The sequence below is a fragment of the Leucoraja erinacea genome, chromosome 24 (assembly GCF_028641065.1).
Source record: "Leucoraja erinacea ecotype New England chromosome 24, Leri_hhj_1, whole genome shotgun sequence".
Taxonomy (NCBI): Eukaryota; Metazoa; Chordata; class Chondrichthyes; order Rajiformes; family Rajidae; genus Leucoraja; species Leucoraja erinaceus.
Window position 1 is genome coordinate 7,552,105 of NC_073400.1, and position 20,379 is coordinate 7,572,483.

At 41.5% G+C, this 20,379-nt stretch overlaps 1 protein-coding gene across 1 annotated transcript; it reads left to right on the forward strand.

Annotated features, from left to right (window-relative positions):
• The first annotated feature begins 9,320 nt into the window (after window positions 1-9,320).
• On the forward strand, window positions 9,321-20,014 carry LOC129708609 (ADP-ribose glycohydrolase OARD1-like). The gene is made up of 6 exons (XM_055654459.1): window positions 9,321-9,646; window positions 11,779-11,828; window positions 13,054-13,207; window positions 14,656-14,714; window positions 18,163-18,275; window positions 19,162-20,014. The coding sequence occupies exons 1-6, from the start codon at window positions 9,637-9,639 to the stop codon at window positions 19,451-19,453; spliced, it is 678 nt and encodes a 225-aa protein (XP_055510434.1). The 5' UTR covers window positions 9,321-9,636; the 3' UTR covers window positions 19,454-20,014.
• The last annotated feature ends 365 nt before the right edge of the window (window positions 20,015-20,379 follow it).

Genomic DNA, 20,379 nt, shown 5'->3' on the forward strand with positions numbered 1-20,379 from the left:
CACCCTAACCTCCTTGTTTCTATCTGCAATCTTTGTCCATCATCAGTCTACATTACTCGTATTTGCTCTACATTAGGCCTCCTGGAATGCCCTGCAAATTCTCTTCACTTCCATTTTTAAAAAACTCATTGAGATGTGGCGATTCAGTGATCTGCAAAAAAACAGCACCTTTGCGAATGTATAGATAAGAGCTTCCAAATCATCAGTTTGCCCTGAAGGTGAGAGGCTAGCAGGGGAACACCAAATAAATCATCTCCATGATGATGATGATGATGTGGACTGGACTTTTGGCAACAACAGAGTGAGTTTGAACAGAGTCAGGTACTTTGGAGGAGGGTTTAAGTTACTGAGATGCAAGTGGAGCTCAGATAAAACAGTGGATTAATGTGCCACACCTCTCAACCAAACCTCAAGTGGCTGCCGAAGTAACCAAGAGGGCAAATGAGTTATCAAGATGCAATGAAGACAGATTTCATTTTGATGTGTAATCTGGTCAATGGTTTAATGTTGGACAGACAATTGAAGAATATAAAAATGGCCTCAGCACTAATGGAACAAGAGGCGGCACAGTGGCGCAGGGTAGAGCACCAGAGACCCAAGATATATATATATAATTTATATTCTATATATATAATGATCCATTTATATATGTGTATTTGTGAGTATGTGTATATATACACACACAGTGAACTTTTTTTCTCTCTCTCGTTTATTATATTGTTTGCAATGTACTATGTTTACATATTCTGTTGTGCTGCTGCAAGTAAGAATTTCATTGTTCTATCTGGGACATATGACAATAAAACAATCTGGACACTTGACTTTTGGGTGCTCTGGTTTTCTCCCACATCCCAAAGGCATGCAGGTTTGTAGGTTAATTGGCTTGTGTAAATTGTCCCTAATGTGTAGGATAGAACTGGTGTATGGGTGATCGCTGGTCGGGGCGGCCTCTGTGGGCCGAAGAGATTTACCTTCTCTACATCTAAACTAAACTAAACTAAGAGGTGAAGTAGAGGCACAAGGGACTGTGGACACTGAAGTCAGACTAGGTAGCATCTGCAGAGGGAATGGATAGAGGACATTCCAGGTCGGGACCCTTCTTCGGACTGAGGTGAAATAGAGTTGGCGATCATAATCTCACAGAGGGTCATGTTTTTTTGATAAGGTTAACTCACTTAAAGTTCACTCTCCAAAGAGACGATAGACTAGAGAGAAGTTGGGAGGAAACCCTGAAAGGAGCAAAGGAAAAGGGGAAGGAGTGACATGGTGCTCACAGCAAGCATTCCCTCACAATAGAGTGGAGTACTTGCATCTGTTGTCATGAGTACTCCCAAGCCCCTGTGGGCATCAAGATCACCAGGACCACAGTCCACAAGATCTCATGCAGAATGCAGAGCAGCTGTAATCCGACTCAGTATTGCCTATGGTGAAAATATCAGGAAAGAAGGTTATAAAAATAATTATAACAATGAAAAGCCAGACCAGATAATAAACAAGAGTCCAGCTGACACGTTGCAATTCACATATGCACCACATACTCCGTGATTTGCAGATTGTTTTACTGTGAGCTTAAAAAGTTCTACCAGGAAGGTAGTAAATAGTTCCATTCATTTTGATGATGTGATCACATGTGATACTACCAGGTTAATGCAATGAAGACCAGATCAATTCCCCGATTGACAGGATTTCAAAAATTAATAGAGTAAACATTTCAAGGAGACACAAAGTGGGTGGAAGATTGCAACCTTCACGTGGTCCGCCCTGTTTCGACGAATTCAATCAACCTGGCGTGCACAATCAAATAAGATTAAATAGAACAAGTTGTCCTGCAACTTTAGGCTGTGCACTCAAGAAGAAGAAGGAGGCACAAAGCAATATTTGTGTGCAATTTTCACACAAATGTAGGTCTAATTTAGAGGGCAAAATGCACGTCACATTAGTGCTTATGTGCACACAAGGTGATTGTGGCCACATTTCATGAGGTTATTGTTCTAAAGGATTACACAATCCCTTTGTTTCAGATGGAAGTAATGGTGACCTCAAACATAGTGACCTGAAACGGCCCAGATACTGCACAAAATGTAATGAAGATCCAAGGTATGAACAAAATCTTCTGCAATGTGTTCTGAACTGTATGGTGCTACTTGCAGAGAAATCTAGTTCAAAGATCAGCTCCTCTTTCAACCCGAACTGAAAACAGAAAATGATTGAAAGAGTCACAAGGTCAAGTAGCATCTAGGGAAGAAAAGTGTGAATGTTTGAGGTCAAATATCTTTCATTGGAACTGGGTGGGGGGAGGGGATCTAGTATTATGTTGTTGAGAAGGTGGAGGGAGAATGGACAGGTGAAAGGTGACACCTGTGGTTGCTGTGGGAATTATTCACAGTGGTACTCAAATCAATGGATTAACTGGGCAGCTAGATGTTGTCATGCTGTTCTTATAGAGTGAAAACAAGTGAGCCAGTATAATTTGAGTAGATAATCTATGGCAGAAATGGCCAGTTCTGTTGTGGAGAAAGTAAATTGTGGATGTTAATACTGTCCATCCATCTGTAAATAGACACAAAATGGTGGAGTAACTCAGCAGGACAGGCAGCATCTCTGGAGTGAAGGAATGGGTGACGCTTCGGGTCAATTCCTCGACCGAAGAAGGGTGTCGACCCGAATCTTCACCATTCCCTCTCTCCACAGATGCTGCCTGTCCCACTGAGTTACTCCAGCATTTTGTGTCCATCTTTTGTTTAACCCAACATCTGCAGTTCCTTCCTACACCATCCATCTGTAATATTGACTCTGTATTTCTCTGAGAATTAGCATATCCCCATTTTGCATTTCAAAACACTTTGTACAGTACTTCGTTGTTTATGTTATTACCTTTTAACTGCCTCTATTACCCCATAGATGAGAGGACCCTCGTCCTCTTATCACCGGGACATTTTTTAGAGGCCAATCAACATACAAACACGTATGTCTTTGGGATGTGGGAGAAAACCAAAGCAATTGGAGCAAACCCATGCCGTCATAGGGAAAAGGTGCAAAGTCCACACAGACAGCACCCGATGTCAGGATCAAACCTGGGTCTCTGGTGCTATGAGACAACCACTCTACCAGCTGTGCAACTGTGCCATCTATTCTGGGGCACAATGTACAGCTACTGCACTGTTTATGTGGTGATGGCTACCTCATAGTTAACAGCTTCTCCAATCTTTCCCTTCAGAGTAGGAAATAGGTGAACATTCAGCAACTAATCTTTAAATCTAAACTCAGATTAACCAAATTGGACAGTTCCAGGAGCTAGACATATGGAAATGGAACTGGGGTGATTGCAGTGATAACATTATTCTCCATTTCCTGGCCAGCAGCCAGCCAGTTTCTGGATTTCATTGCTCAATGGGAAGAGCTACTTTTAAAGGTTCGAGATAAAGAGTGAAAGTCCAGTCAGACAAAGGTAGGTGGGCCAGTGATCAGGGATGTACAACATCAGAATTAAACGACATTCTTTTAGGAAGGAGCTGAGGAGAAATTTCTTTAGTCAGAGGGTGGTGAATCTGTGGAATTCTTTGCCGCAGAAGGCTGTGGAGGCCGTCAGTGGATACTTTTAAGGTAGAGATCAATAGATTCTTGATTAGTACAGATGTCAGAGGTTATGGAACGAAGGCAGGAGAATGGGGTTAGGAAGGAGAGATAGAATAGCCATGATTGAATAGCGGAGTAGACTTGATGGGCCGAATGTTCTAATTCTAATACTATTCCTTATGACCTTATGTATTGTGACAGGATTGGAGGGTGAAGTGGGGTGGGCTCATGTCATGGCGAAGACCAGAAAAAGGGAAATGTTGAGCTATGGCTTGCAGGATTTCCCTTAATTTGCTCCGATATCTGTTTTCTCAAATTGGAAAATCCCAGCCTGCAGTTGTTATATATGAAGATTTGTCAAAATCTGAAGTAAGCTCATTTTTCTGACAGTTCCAGTATTCAAACACTAATTAATTGTCTGTAATGATAATTAAATAGTCTCCCTTTATACCTGTCAATCTAAGTCCTTCGGTGAATACAAAGCATTGAAATGGTTTCAGATTCTTTCAGATTCCACCATCTGCCAAGTTCAAAATTGGAAGGCAGAGGGGAAAACCAAGTTCTCAATTTTTAAGTTGTGTTCCTGCTGATTAAAATTATTTGCAAACTTCTGTAATTGATCTCTCGAAGGTGATAAAATGCAGGCATAGAACAAATATGACTCTTACAAAACTGTTTTTTGTACTTGTTTTAATAGGTAAGTCTATAAACTGCTGAAAGCTGCTTAACCGTTTGAGGAGATGATTTTCTTTGCTGCAACCTTTGGACTTACAGAATTTGAGAAGTTACTAGATTACAAAAGGTTTAAAATAAATAGAGATCCCCATTTCAGAAAACTAGGACATGATCTTCACTGTCCCTGCTGTGCCTGTATGACACTTTCATTACAAAGTGGCCGTAGAATCCAGGTCCCTGATCTTCCTTTCCCTCGTCAAAGTCCATTGCGATATGAATGTCAACCTACTGTTGGTCCAGCAATGAGCCTTAAATACCTCTCTTTATCCACTCAGGCACATTTGCAGAGGGTTGAGAGCAGGGCACATAAATTTTAAGTAATCAGAAAATAGAGGTATGGGGATGTAAGGAAAACTTTTTTTTAAGCAGAGAATGATCATGATCTGGAGGCAGTAAAGCCAATGGAATGTCAATCTTTTTTTTAAAATAAATTGGTTTGGCATTTGTGGAATTTAATTTACGAGGCTACTGAGAATGAGACTAGGTTGTTCTACAATACCTCTTTCGGTTCTAAAATTAGTATGTATCTAAGCAGCCCCGAAACAATCCTGTGTACAAACCATCATTGAAACATAGAAACATAAAAAATAGGTGCAGTAATAGGCCATTCGGCCCTTCGAGCCTGCACCGCCTTTCTATATGATCATGGCTGATCATCCAACTCAGTATCCTGTACCTGCCTTCTCTCCATACCCCCTAATACCTTTACCACAAGGCCACATCTAACTCCCTCTTAAATATAGCCAATGAACTGGCCTCAACTACCTTCTGTGGCAGAGAATTCCAGAGAAGGAAAGAGAAAGATCAATTGGGGCTCAGGGGAGGGCGAAGAAAGGAGGTTTATGGGGAGAAAGGGGAGGGGTGTTTTGTAATTTATTAAAAATTGGAGAATTCAACGTTAGTGCGTTGGGTTGTAAGCTATCCCTTTCTTTCCTCCCTCCTCTGAGCCCTGGATGATCTAACACCTATCTTTCTCTTCCTCCCCCTCAGCATTCTTCCCTCCAGCTACACAATTCGCAACTCTCATCCTTTTGTCTCACACTTTGTGTGTGTTCATTTCTGGCCTTCGTCCAACCATCTGCCTATCAAGAACCCCCCTCACCTGTGTTCTCCTCTGATCAGCTCTGAATTATCCTACCATTCCACTCTTCTAGTTTTCTTTCCCCCCACCCCTTCAATCAGTCTAAAGAAAGGGCCCAACCCAAAACATCACCTATCCATCTCAAGGATGCTGCCTGACCCGCTGAGTTACTCCAGCATCTTCCATTTCTGTGCTGCATGTTTCGAGGATTTTACATTTGTTCACTTTTGTGGTTTTGCCAGGTTTTTCCTATTGCTAGGAAGAACATTCCTCTTTAATAAGGCAAGTAACAAACAGAACGTTTCACCAAATATCAATTTAATAAAACTAACAATGGAGATACAATGCATTGAATGTTTTAGCACATGGTACACAAAAATCTCATAGCATGCACAATCAATATGAACCGCAACATTGCTTTGGAATAACATTCACAAATGTTTTCCCCCACTAAGTCCACACATAGTTTAGCCTTAAAACTAAAAAAAAAAAAAAAAAAATCGCAGACGGTTCAGATTCAAATCTTTGTTATAATTGCAACGATTCAAGATGAGTCCCAAGATGATCCTACAGGAAAATCTACACGCTTTACGTACAGAATATTCGACTCTATATACCTATGTGAGACAATGTCTTCAAGGGGAGATACAGCAGATACACGTGGAATGCAAACTGGTAGTTAATCATTGTTTTCACTTTAATTCCAATATTTATTTAGAAAAAAAGAAGCAAGGTGTTGATCACGTTACCTCTAGTGGGCATCAACTGACATGTCGAACAAAAGACTCTAAACCAATGTTTAGAACAACTTAATGTTTATTAACATTTGAGTTTACTTAAGCATGTGTGCAATCCATTGACTTCTAATAGCTGCTCATTTGTTTTACTATTCCAACTTAACATTTCTTAACTAAATCACAAAACCCATGACGTGGATTTGTATATTACCCATCTGAATGAATTGGCTAGATTCACTCTGTTGGTAGGGAGGAGTCTTCTCTAAGTTTCAAACTCATGTCCCTCCTACTTGCGATGGTTCTTTCGGTTGTCGTTCCCAAGGTCTCGGACGGTTCTTCTTTAATAGTAATTTTTCCTTCAATCACCTAAAGGAAGCCTTTGTTCTAACCCAAAGCTGTCACAAGTCCGAAGTCAATCATTTCAAGTTGTCACTCATCCAAGTATTGCACAAACAAAACACATTTTTGTTCCGTTCTTAATTATGTTGCCTGTTCATACTTTCATTCTCATCATAAAGCTCCTTTGCAAAATGGCGTTCCCAGTTACCTTATCTTCTCAAGGCCACACTACATGACCACATATCAAACACAAGACCATTTTCACAGTACTTCTTTGTTCTCCTGGTCCCAGAGTTTCTCTCTATCTCTCTCCCTGGCTAGTAACAAAGCTTGTCAGGATACTTGACATCCAGTCACTGGCTATAGTAGATATGTTTTTATTATTCTGAATAAAGCTTATTTTTGGGGAGAAAAATGTACTCCAGGGATACTGCTTGACCCACTGAGTTACTCTAGCACTTTGTTTCCTTTTAAGGCAAATGGCTTGTTTGTGAAAGGTTTTGTATGCAAGCAAAGGTAATACCAGACTGATTTGTGCATCTGTATGTGTGCCTATTTTGAAAGGAATGGAAAGATATAAAACTGTCAACTCACTGAAGTGTGTAGCAAGAAGTGATTTTGTTTGAGAAGTTGTTTTTTTAAATGACTCAAGTATTTCTTAGCTATGACCTTCTAAACTGAAGTGGCCTTTTGTTCTAATTCAAAGAAAAGTGACAGGTCAACTGACAGATTTGTGAACATCTATCTAATGACTGCAGCATTCTATTTTCACTTTTAAATTTGGTATTTTTAAATGAAAAAGAAACAGGAAATGATGATAAAAAGAAAGCTCAAGGGGTCATGGTGGGGAATCAGCGAGTTGAACATGAACTGTTTCTCCTTCCATATATACTACCTGACCTGGATCTTTCTAGCATCTTTGGTTTTTATCGCAAATTTCCAGTTTTTAAAAATGTCACTCAAGGTGTTTATAGTAGCCATTTGGCCCATCAAGTCTACTCCACAATTTAATCATGGCTGATCTATCTCGCCCTCCTAACCCCTTTCTCCTGCCTTCTCCACATAACCTCTGACACCTGTACTAATCAAGAATCTATCTATCTCTCCCTTAAAAAGTTCCAGACTTGGCCTCCACAGCCTTCTGTGGCAAAGAATTCCAGATTCACCATCCTCTGACTAAAGAAATTTCTCACGTCCTTCCTAAAAGAATGTCCTTTAATTTCGAGGCTACGACCTCTAGTCCTAGACTTTCCCACTAGTGCAAACATACTCTCCACATCCACTCTATCCAAGCCTTTCACTGTTCTGTATGTTTCAATGAGGTCCCACCCTTCTTAAATGCGGCCTTACAAGCGCCTTTTCGAGCCTCAGTATTACATCCCTGTTTTTGTATACATCCTCTTGAAACATACATAGAAACATAGAAAATAGGTGCAGGAGTAGGCCATTCGGCCCTTCAAGCCAGCACCTCCATCAGCATCAGTATGATTATGGCCGATCATCCAAAATCAGTACCCCGTTCCTGCTTTTTGCCAATATCTCTCGATTCTGTTAGCTGTAAGAGCTAGTTCTAACTCTCTCTTGAAAACGTCCGGTGAATTGGCCTCCACTGCCTTCTGTGACAGAGAATTCCAGATTCACAACTTTCTGGGTGTAAAAGTTTTTGCTCATCTCAGTCCTAAATGTGACTTAAGCCTGTCCCACTTTCCCAAGTTACTCACGAATTCTCCCGAATTGTCCCCTTGATTCAAACTCAGAGATGCCAGCCGTAGGTACTCAGGGCTATTTTTTTTACTCGTGGACATTTTTCAACATGCTGAAAACACATCCTGACTTACCTGCGGCTGGCATTACAAACCGCTACGGAATATCTAGGATTCCCACGGCCTCAACACAGACATTCTCTGAGTTTGAATCAAGGGGAAAACGCGGGAGAATTTGTTAGTGAGTTTTAGTGTTTTGTTTTTGGAGCTCTAGTCTTTTTTATGTGGGGGGTGGGAGGGGGAAACTATTTTTCAGGGTCCCTACCTGGTCGGAGAGGCAGCTTTTCTCCGGGCTGCACTTTCGACCGTCCTCGCGGCCTACCAGCGGGCCTGGAGCGGCGTTTCCTGAGGGGATCGCCCAGTACCTCAACTTCGGCGGCGACGGCACAGCTTTGGATCGCTATTGCGGAGCGGGCGATGCCTTGCCCGGGTCGCTGCGCTGGAGCTCCAGTGAGCTAAAGACCGCCGATGAAACATCGCGGAGCTGCGGGACTATGGAGCAGACAGCTGTGGGCGGCGGCGCCAAAATTTTCATCGGGAGCCTGGGATCTCTCGCCGAGATCGCCAGTGGTGGCGGTCCAACCGGCGCGGCCTTGTTGGCTTTGGAAGCCGCGGTCTCCGGTAAGGGAAGCGTCCTTTCCTGGATTCCCATGCCGCTGAGAGGATTCTCCCGACGCCGGAGCACCATCCAGGCAAGAACGGCCTGGAACATCGGGCCTCCATAAAGGCAACTGTGGAGGCCTCAATAGGCCCGACTATGGGTGGACATGGGATGGGGACGGGACATTGTGCCTTCCCTCATAATGGGAACCATTGTGGGGGGATGTTTCTATGTTTAAATCTCTTTATTACTGTTATGTCTGTATTCTTTCTTTATGTATTCTTTTCTTATTGGCAAGAAGCATTTCACTACACCTATGGTGTATGTGACCAATAAAATAACCCTTGAACCTTTAACTCGGGAAAGTGGGACGGGGCTTTAAACTGTAACCTCTGGTTCTGGACTCGCCCAACATCGGGAACATTTTTCCTGCATCTAGACTGTCCAATTCCTTAAGAATATTATATGTGTCCGTAAGATCACCTCTCATCCTTCTAAACCCCTGTGAATACAACCCCAGTCGACCCATTCTTTCATCATATGTCAGTCCCGCAACCCCGGGAATTAACCGAAATGAATGTTAACATTGAGTTTGCTTTTTCGCCGAGTTGCTCCGGCATTTTGTGTCTATATTCAGTGTAAATCAGCATCTGCCGTCCCTTATGTTTAGTTTGATTAAAGAGCATGGGCGGCTGAGGGGCGGCCCACGGCTGACGGACTACAGGAAGGGCTGGGTTAACTTAACCAAGGTTTGCGCGCCTGAACCAACGGCCGACGGGCTGCCTGGCACTGCAGAGCAGAGCAATGGCGTCAGGTAAGAAACACCGACTCTGACCAAGACTCTACACCCCAACCATCACCCATTCCTTCTCTCCACAGATGCTGCCTGTCCCGCTGAGTTACTCCAGCATGTTTTGCGTCTTATCTTCGGTCGGGAATAATCGACGCGTTTAAAAAACAAAAAAAAACCTAAGTGAACGAAATTAAAAAAATACAACAAAGTTAGCTCACACACGATAACTGTGGGCAAGATGGATGGAGCCCGTTCCCTGGCTCCACGAAGTAGTGACCCCGTCGCCGCGGATCAAGAAGATGAAGACACAAAATGGTGGAGTAACTCAGTGGGACAGCAGCATCTCTGGACAGAAGGTTTGGGTGATGTTTCGGGTCGCAACCCTTCTTCAGACTGAGTGTCAGGGGAGAGGGAAACGAGAGATATGTCTGAAGAAGGGTCTCGACCTGAAACATCACCCGTTCCTTCTCTCCAGAGATGCTGCCTGTCCCGCCGCGTTACTCCACCATTTTGTGTCTATCTTCGGTGAAAACCAGAACCTCAGTGCAGTTCCTTCCTACACTTGTCATAGAGTAGATGTGGCAGAAGATGGACCACGCCGACCGGGGCGGGTTGTCCGCCATCCATCCCACCCTTGTGAACAGCGCGACGGCGTTGATTATCTGCCGACATTAAACCCAACCGCGTCCTCACAATGTTTCTGCTCAGCAGTCGGCTCGTCAGCTCCGGAAAACCGCTCTAGTCATTTGGTGGGCACGCTTCATTTTCCTTTATTTAAAAAAAAAAGTGCCTTTATTTAAATAGTACGCACAAACTCTCAACCGGCAATCAAAACTATCAACCCTATTTCTTCCTACAAGAGCAGACACGATCCTACTACACACAACTTGGGGGGACAATTCTAACCGAAACCAAAGATCCTATAACAAGTCAGAATTGAACTCGTGTCTCTTGAGTTGTTGGGCAGCAATTCTACCGCTGCGCCACGGTTCCGCCCTTGATCTAACTCAATAAATCGGTGTCGATGTTCCAGGAGCCAGTTCTGTAATCTGACCTGCCAATGTATAATTACAGGGTTAGGGAAAGTCCACTGGAATTGTGTAGGAATAAACTGGGAGATTTAGCGTGGGATTTAATAAATTGTTGCATAATTGAAATTCTGTTTAAAATTAAACGTTCATTTTCATTGCCATACTTAAGGAAGATTTTTGGATTTTCTTAAATTCCCCAGACAGCAATTCCGTTTGCCAAGTTTAACATTACTTTGTTTCACTGTCAAGAGGGTTTTATTGTCATGTCCCAGATAGAACAATGAAATTCTTATTTGCAACACATGTAAACATAGTACACTATAAATAAAGTAATAAACAAGAAAAAAAAAGTTTGGTGTGTGTTTGGTCTCTTTTTGCTCTTTCTATCATTTAATAGTATCAGCTGGTATTATTTTCCTTATCCTAGCCAAAATACTATAATGTAGTTTAGACTTCTCATTGTTCTTTCATCTTCTCTTTAGCCTCACATGACACAAACACAACAACTAAGATTGCTATCCTACTGAATGTTGTCCACTAATTAAAATAATAAAAAGATAATCTAGCTCATTTATCTATCTGAGAGATCTCACTGGACTAAAATTGACTAACAATTACCTGATCAAAAATGCTTATTAAAAATATACTATGTCAATAGATTGATTTGTGATCAGTTTTTGTATAGAATTGTTTGCACAGGAGTGAGCATTGTAAATGTTTTGAAGGGGGCGCTCCTTTTTTCTTAAAACATTTTTCCTTTAACAGATAAGGATAAATGGAAGGCATCTTCAGTGCATTGCAGTACAGTACATGGTAAAATGTGCCAAATAATTTTGCAGGATTATATAGCATGTAAAATTTGACACGATTGCAGAATAAAAATTTAAATTACGTTATTAGAACCTTGATCATAGATGGAGCATTTTCTTAATATTCTGAACTGGGGAGGAAAGAGAATTTGTAGGAAGAGAAGTTCTGAATTGAGAGTAGTAAGGTCAGGCTGTGTTTGATGGAGAACAGCACTTTTCAGCCTTTCTAACACTAGCAGTATATTAGTATTAGCTAGAAATGGGGAAAGAAGCAATTTGGTAATTACAACTACATTCTTGTTATCTTCAATAGGTTGGATGCACAAAACGATGAAATGTATGGAGAAACCACTAGGAGGCAATGTGAGTATAATGAATATTGTGTGCTGTCTATTTGGATCATAAGAGTAAGATACCTACAGAAGTTTGTTTTTCTTTACTGGAAACAAACAGTATTGATCTATGGGTGTGTCAGATCAATAAAGTTTGGATGATATGATGAGCAACAACATTTGTTTCACCATTCTATTCATCCCTTCAGCAGTTTCTCAGGCTTTAAACATTCCTTGAAATCTCCCTCTTAAGAGGAGGCCTAAAACCCATTGTTGATCAAGCTATTGGCACCTGTCTTCATGTGCTCATTTGTCAGAGAGACAGCATGGAAATTAGTCTTTTGCTCACTAAGTCTGCCAACTATCAAACCCCCAATCCCATCAATTTCTCCCAGATTTTACCACTGACTACATGTACGCCAGGACAATTTACCATGGCCAATTTATTAATCTATCAACTAGCACGTATTTGAGGATGTGGGAAGAAATTGGAGTACCTGGAGAAAATCACCACAATCATAGAACATGCACAAGATGACACATTTGAACCTGGGTTGCTGGAACTGTGAGGCACAGTTCTATTAGTCTGTACCATGATATTGCCGGTTCAGTGCAAAATGTGTTAATGCTTTTATAAAGAATCTTAACACGTGTTAAACAACTTTTTAGATTTAGAGAGATTCTTCGTTTGATGATTGGAAATGCATTTTCATTGTTTACTTTCAATTGGGAATTGGCCTTTTTAACCAATGTGCAAATTGGGTCAAGATTTGCATTAGGGCTTGGTATTGCAGAGTATTTCTTCCATAAACACTCCAATGTCCACGATGGGCAGGAGTAAAATGCATAGAACCCTAGCTTATGGAAGGACTTTTCTGATAACAAAGGGGAAGAAGCTGTTCCTGCTGGTGGCACTCACTTTCAAGTACCTGTGCCAGACGGGGCAGAGGGAAGGAATGACAGTGTGGGACAAGTCTCTGATTATATTGGCTGCTTTTCCTTTCCTCCTTCCTCCCACATCACATCAATGTGGTTGGTCCACGACAGATCATTGATAATATTAACACCTAAGAATTTAAAGCTCTCAACCATTTCAACTTCTGGACAATTGATGCTGATTGGGGCATGTTCTCTACCATGCTTCCTGAAGTAAGCAGGTGAAAATAATGAGAACTGAGTGATTTCTGGACAAGGAGGAAGAAGATTGAGGATTGAAAGATTGCTATCAATACATAACTGTTTCTTTGCCACTGTAGGGCTTTAAAATCTGTTACATGACTGGTGATCTGTTTGAATGTCCAGCACAAGAATCGCTGGCGCACTGCATCAGCGCAGACTGCCGCATGGGGAAGGGGATAGCTGTTTTATTCAAGAAACGGTTTGGATCTGTTCCGGCGCTGCTAGACCAAAGTAAGAAACTAAAGCATAATTACTTTTCACCGCTGGAATGTGCATGTTGTTTTGGCATTAAAACGTCAAACCAAATTCTTGGGTAGACAAAAATGCTGGAGAAACTCAGCGGGTGAGGCAGCATCTATAGTACGAAGGAATAGGTGACGTTTCAGGTCGAGGCCCTTCTTCAGTCTGAAGAAGGGTCTCGACCCAAAACATCACCTATTCCTTCGCTCCTCATCCGCTGAGTTGCTCCAGCATTTTTGTCTGCCCTCGATTTTTCCAGCTTCTGCAGTTCTTAAACCAAATTCTTGTATCTGAAGGAAAATTTGGTAAAGTTATTTCAGTGGGGGCCATGGCTGCATGTTTGTGGGTGTTGTCATCCCATGAAAAATAAGCAAAGACATTAAGTTAAAATAAGTTGTGTTAATATTACTCTTCCAGAAAAGAGACACAAGCTCCAGAGGAACATTTTGTTATTAAAATCTGTAAAATATACAGTAGAAGGGACCCAGGAATGAAATATCAGAATAGCAGGGGGAGATAGTGTTTCGCAACTGGAAAATTCCTACACACCTGACAATCCAACAGTATATTGATTTCTCTATAACTTTGTAACCCTTGCTTTCCCCCTCTCTCTGTCCCTCTCCCACCCTAGTTATCCTACCAGATTCATTGTCCTCCTGATTAATTTTACTGTTTGCCTCGTTGTCGGCTTCTCCTCAGCCAATGTTGAACCTTTGTATATTTCCTTGATCATTCTTGGTTCTGCCCTTTTCACACCTTACCTGCTCTTTGTACCCTTCCATATCTCTAGTTTCCCTCTCGCCTGCCTCTCAGTCTGATTCAAAACCCATTCCTTCTCTCCAGAGATGCTGCCTGTCCCGTTGAGTTACTCCAGCATTTTATGTCTATCTTCGGTGTAAACCAGCATCTGCAGTTCCTTCCTCTCATTATCATGTGACCCCTGTTGATTCAGAAAAAAGGATAATCCAGGAAGGCTTTGGAACCAAGGGTGCCGGAAAATCGGTGTTCAGACTGTACTCAAATCAATTATGGATCTATTCTGACTTGCCCATCTTTATTTCCAAAGTTGGATGAGTTGAATAAAATGACCAAGCCTAGACTTGAGTTTAGAACAATGAGGTAAATCGTGATATTCCTCAGCATCTGAGGAGCCTCACACTAAGGGATCAGCCATTCAAATGAAGTTCTTCACTCGGAGGATAGCTAATCGTTTGGCATTCACTATTCAAGTGGACCATGAAGGCTCAGTTACTGAGTGTCTTAAAGACTATTCAAGAATTGTAGATGTTTTAGTATAGTGCAGGAAAGCAGTGCTGAAGTAAAGGATCTTGAATGCAGAGCAAGCACAATGGGCCAAATAGCCTAATCCTGCTTCTGTTTCTTGTGTTCGTAAGCAGACCAAGAAAAAAAATACAATAATTGTTTTTGTTGCTTCACAGAAAAGAAAACTGGGGAAGTAGCAATACTGAAAAGACCCCAACGATACATTTACTATCTGGTAACTTTTAGTTTGAGTATTATTGTTCATTATTTGAATGCTTTTTAAAATTCACAAGATAAAGGTTAAACTTTGTTTTTTCAAAATATAGTACACTACTAGAGAATTCATGTTGCATGGTATCCTTTTGGTTTAACACAGTCCCATGGACAATGTAACCCCACCATAAACCGATGCATGGCTAAACTCAAATGATGAAGCTCAATGGTTGACAGCAATGTTTGATTCAACAGTTTTTTTTGTGATCTGATTTAGATTTTTATGTAAATCAAATCTTTATTTTAAAGCTAGACTACTCTTGTATATCTTGTCTCCAATAAAAAAAACTGCTATTTTATAAGTAGACAAAAACACGCAGATTGCATTTGGAAAGATTGTTTCCCTTTCTCTTTATATATCCTTACACCATGAGCCATTTGGCCCATTTAGTCTATGCCGGCTCACAGAGCAGACTCATCTTCGTCCACTAATATTTTGTGCGATTGATTTCCCGTCAATTTCTGAATTCTGCCACTCATTTGTACATTGGGCATCATTTAGTGGCCAATTAACCTGTCATCCAGCATGTCTTTGTGATGTAGAAGAAAAGGACACATTTGCGGAAAACCCAAGTGGTTACTGTGAGAAGCTGCAGCTCCACATACATGGCACCAGAGGGCAGGATTGTGTGACAGCAACTCCACACACTGTGTTGCAACCACATTCTTTTGGAAAAGTTTGCAATGTGGATTCATTTTAATGGAGGCTAAATTGCATTGAATACCAAAGATCCTAATTTGAGCTTTGTAAGTGACGCTTTTAGCTAAAAGACTGTAAACGTCACTTACCAAATTTAGCTAGCTAAATCATTCACTGGCTAAACGAGCTACATAATCTTCTGCTACAGTCTGCAATCTTTCTATGATTTTGACATTGCTGCAGTAATTCTTTTAGGGCCAGTGTCCTAGGCTTAACCTTCTCCCGCAGACTTTCATGACATTATTAGATCAAATTTAGGGATGTTAATTCTCCAATGTTCAATTGCATTTCTAATTCTTCAGAAGTTGAAACTATTCTTGTCAGAGTGATCAAGGTGGCATTCAGATGCTGATGAAATGGAAATGTTGACTGCACTGTAGTCACGCCCCCTTGACATTCAAAGGCATTGTCATTGCCAAGTCTTCCATCATCAAAGTTGAAGATATTGCCCTTGACTAGAGATCCAACACAGCAGCCACATAAATGCTGTCTCTACGACAGGAGTTCAAAGGCTAGATATCCTGTGAATGACTCGCCTCTGCTACCCCAAAACCTCCTTGCCTGGATGAGGGCCCCTCCAGCAGCACTGAAGATCCACACAAAGATAGACACAAAAAGCTAGAGTAGAAACATAGCAAATAAGTGCAGCAGTAGGCCATTCGGCCCTTCGAGCCAGCTGATCATCTAAAATCAGTTACCCGTTCCTGCTTTATTTCCCATATCCCTTTAGTCCTAAGAGCTAAAGCTAACTCACTCTTCAAAACATCCAGTGAATTGGCCTCCACTGCCTTCTGTGGCAGAGAATTCCACAGATTCACAACTCTCTGGGTGGAGACATTTTTCCTCATCTCAGTTCTAAATGGCCTACCCCTTATTCTTAACCTGTTTCTGGACTCCCCCAACATCAGGGAGCATTTTTCCTGCATCTAGCCTAGCCAACCCTTTAAGAATTTTACATGTTTCTATAAGATCCCCTCTCATCCTTCTAAATTCTAGTGAATACAAGCCCAGTCGACCCATTCTTTCACCAGGTTAACCTGCACTCCCTCAATAGCAATAATGTCCTTCCTCAAATAAGGAGACCAAAATTGCACACAATACTCCAGGTGCGGTCTCACCAGGGCCCTGTACAACTGCAGTAGGACCTCCTTGCTCCTAAACTCAAATCATCTCGCCATGACCAGCATGCCATTAGCTTTCTTCACTGCAGAATCCAGTCTGAAGAAGGGTCTCGACCCGAAACATCACCCATTCCTTCTCTCCAGAGATGCTGCCTGTCCTGCTGAGTTACTCCAGCTTTTTGTGTCTATCTTTGGTTTAAACCTGCAAATGCAGTTTCTTCCTACTGAAGATTACTGTCTGTTGTCCGCAAACACTCATTCCCTCCATCACTGCTGCGCACTGGCTGCATTATGTTTAGCAGTTATCAATCAATCAATAAATCAGTTTTATTCGTCACATTGCACATAAAGTGCAAGTGAAATGAATTTGCCAGCAGCGGTACAATGATAAAGAAAACACAAAAACACAATAAAAATTGAACACAAACATCCACCACAGCATTCATCACTGTGGTGGAAGGCACAAAATTTGGCCAGTCCTCCACTACTCCAGTTACTCACCAAGGCTACTCTGACAGCACTTCAAGATCTAATTTCAGTCTTCAGCCTTGAGCAATTTCAAGAATTTAAAAGAAGCATTATAAAAATATCTTCACTGCTACCGTGTGATTAAGTTATCAGTTTGGCTTTTGATCTTGGTCATATAGCACTGAAACACATTCTCTAGTCTAATTAGTCCATGCTGAACAAAATGCCCAATCTGGTCCCATTTGCTAGCATAAAGTCCATATCACGCTATATCCTTCCTATCCATGTACCTGTCCAGGTGTCTCTTAAATGCTGTTATAGTACCTGCCTTGACTACCTCCTCTGGTAGCTTGTTCCATATACCCACCACCCTCAGTGAAAATAGATGCTCCCTCTGGTTCCAATCTTTCCTCTCTTGGCTTCAACCTATGACTTCTGGTTCTTGATTTCCCCTACTCTAAATAAAAGATGATGTCCATTGACCCTATCTATTCCTCTCATAACTTTATACACCTTTATAATATCACCCCCTCCGCCTCCTGCACTGCAAAGAATAAAGTCCTGCCCTGCCCATCCTCTTCCTATAGCTCAGGCCTCTCAAGTCCTGGCAACTTCCTCATAGATCATCTCTTCACTCTTGCCAGCTTCATGACATCCTTCCTATAGTAGGGTCAATACTGAACACAGTACTACAAATGCAGTCTCAATGCCTTGCACACTGTAACATAATGTTCCAACTTCTATACTCAATAGGCTGACTGATGAAGACAAATGTATCAAAAGCCATCTTTATCAGTGATGCCACGTTCAAGGACTTTTTCTGCTCCCTACTCCCTAGGGCCCAACTATTCACTCTAAAGATCTTGCCCTGGTTTTGCAATGAGTCAATACCCCTTGTCAGACCTGAAGTTTGATGAAGGGTCCTGACTCAACATTGTCCAGCCATTCCTCTACAGATGATACCTAACCCACTGAGTTCCTCCAGAATGATTTCGGCCAAGATTCCAGCATCTGCAGTTTCTTGTGTCTCCGCTTTCTTTAATGTCACTTGCTATTAGCATTACTATTAGAGTTAATGAAATTGTCTGATTGATTAATAGTTAGTGGCTTTTCTTGCGCAGATTACTAAAAATAGAGCCTTTCAAAAGCCAACTTACGAAAGCTTACAGAACAGTCTGGAGGCCATGAAGAAACACTGCATCAGTAATGGAGTCACATGCATCTCAATGCCCAGGTATTAATAATTAATTTATTTAATTTGTTTATTTAAAATAATGTATTTAATTAAAAAAAACTACAGATCCACCCTAGATTATGAGAAGGTTCCGTTTGCTGAGAACTGTCGAGGGCTTTTAACTCAACCATTTGAATATTGCTGCATACAGAATTCCCAACCAACGGAAGGTGCCTGCAGCCCCTTAGCAGCAGGCAAATCCATCCCATGGTTTCCCCAAGCTCCCGACCTGATAGCCTGTATGTATAATCTATATATATATAAGTCAGGGGTTCATAACCTGGGAAGGATCTATAAGGTTATAATGGGATGGGGGTGGGTGGGAACAAGAATGTATGCTGGGTGTGGTTGCATGATAATGTGAAATTGTTAGAACATTAATTTTGCAGATGGTGCCAGCATCTACTTTCTTTGATAATGATTAATTGGCTAAAGGCATTATCTGTGTCATCCTTTGGAGTTTAGATGTATAGTTAGAATGGTACACAAATTATATCTGAAGCCAAAGCATTCTGCATCACTGAAGTAAAAAACAAACTACTGGAGGAACTCGGCAGTTGTAGCAACATGGAGGAAATTGGCAATATTGTGGAGGAAAATGGATAGACAATGGTTTGGATCAATTTGAGGAAGGGAGCATGCCGGCAAGAACAAGTCTGGGTGAGAAATGGTTGAAGAGCAGGAGAGCCATATGCTGAAATCTTGAGCAAATGAATGCAGGAAGAACTCTGGATTGTGCTGCCTGACCCACTAACTTTCTACTGCAGTCTGCATTGTTTACTGAAGATTTCAGCATGCATTTACTGTCTCTGTCTCCTATTTTCACTGAAGGCCCTGAATGGACTGATATATTTCTAACATAAGTGGCTTTTTTTTTTCTTTAAAGGATTGGTTGTGGATTAGACAAACTGAATTGGAACGCAGTTGCTGCGAGAATTCAAGATGTTTTTAAGGACACGAATATTGTCATCACTGTGTACTCTCTAGAGAATCCTGCTGTAGGGTTGCCGCAAACCTGTAAAAGGACAAAGGGTGCTTTTAATGAGAAACCATGGCCGTCCGAAGGGGGGGTGCGAACGGGCCACCGCTTTTCCCCCCTAAAGCCACCCCCCCACCGCCGTTCAGGGCCTGCAAACGCAATTCAATCATCTTTTAAAACTGCCATAAATACCAAGTAGACATTGGTGTTAACAGGTCCTGTAATGTTGGATTATGGAATGAAGGTAGGTATCTGAAGAGTTATGTTTATTTTTCATTTGTAAAGGAGGAGTATCTGAGCCAGCTTTCTCAATGTACATTAACAAATAGACGGTTGTATTTCTATCTATATATTAAGCAACAAGGGATTGATACGAGCTGGAATTGGGGCAAGTGCAAGATGCTCTGGCCTTGGATCCGGGAATCGGTATTCCACAGTCATGTCAGTGGGATGGATGAACAGCACAGATTGATAGTCAATTTATTCTGTAAACTCTAATGAATCGTTTTGCTTGGGGGAGATGAGTTGCAAGCTCAAAGCTCCAGTTTTTATTATTAGTTAATTGGTGATTATATGATGTCCTTATATGAAGCTCTCCCCATCCTTCCCCCACCCCTCCCCCACCCATCCCTAGCAATATATGCTATGTAAATGGATGTATGCATTCAGTGATGGAACCACATCAAAGAGTGTGAATGTGTTGCAAACTGCATGTAATAAGATGCGTGTACATAATACTAAATAAAGAATTTGGAAAGTTTGAGTGAAGAGTTTGAAGTGAGGGGAATTATAGCATTGTCTCTTTTTAGAGTTTTCAATGCGAGAGCTAGAGGTCATAATCTCAACATAAGAAACATTTCTTCACAGAGTTGTAAATATTTGTTCTCTACCCAGTGAACTTTATACTGTTTGTTGTGTTTTCAAGAGGTAAGTTGGAATGCAGCCAAGATGGTGCTGATGTGAAATGTTGACCATAATTACATTGAATGCCAGACCTAGGGTGTACTCTATTCTAGTGCAGTCTGATCACTTCATTAAACCTGAGTGGACTCTTTTACAGTGGCCTCCATAATGTTTGTGACAAAGACCCATCATTTATTTATTTGCCTCTGTACTACACAATTT

Coding starts and splice junctions, on each gene's coding strand:
- LOC129708609 (XM_055654459.1), top strand. Junction 11,829..13,053: donor AGAAACCACTAGGAGGCAAT/GTGAGTATAATG, acceptor TTGCCACTGTAG/GGCTTTAAAATCTGTTACAT. Junction 18,276..19,161: donor ACATGCATCTCAATGCCCAG/GTATTAATAATT, acceptor TTTTCTTTAAAG/GATTGGTTGTGGATTAGACA.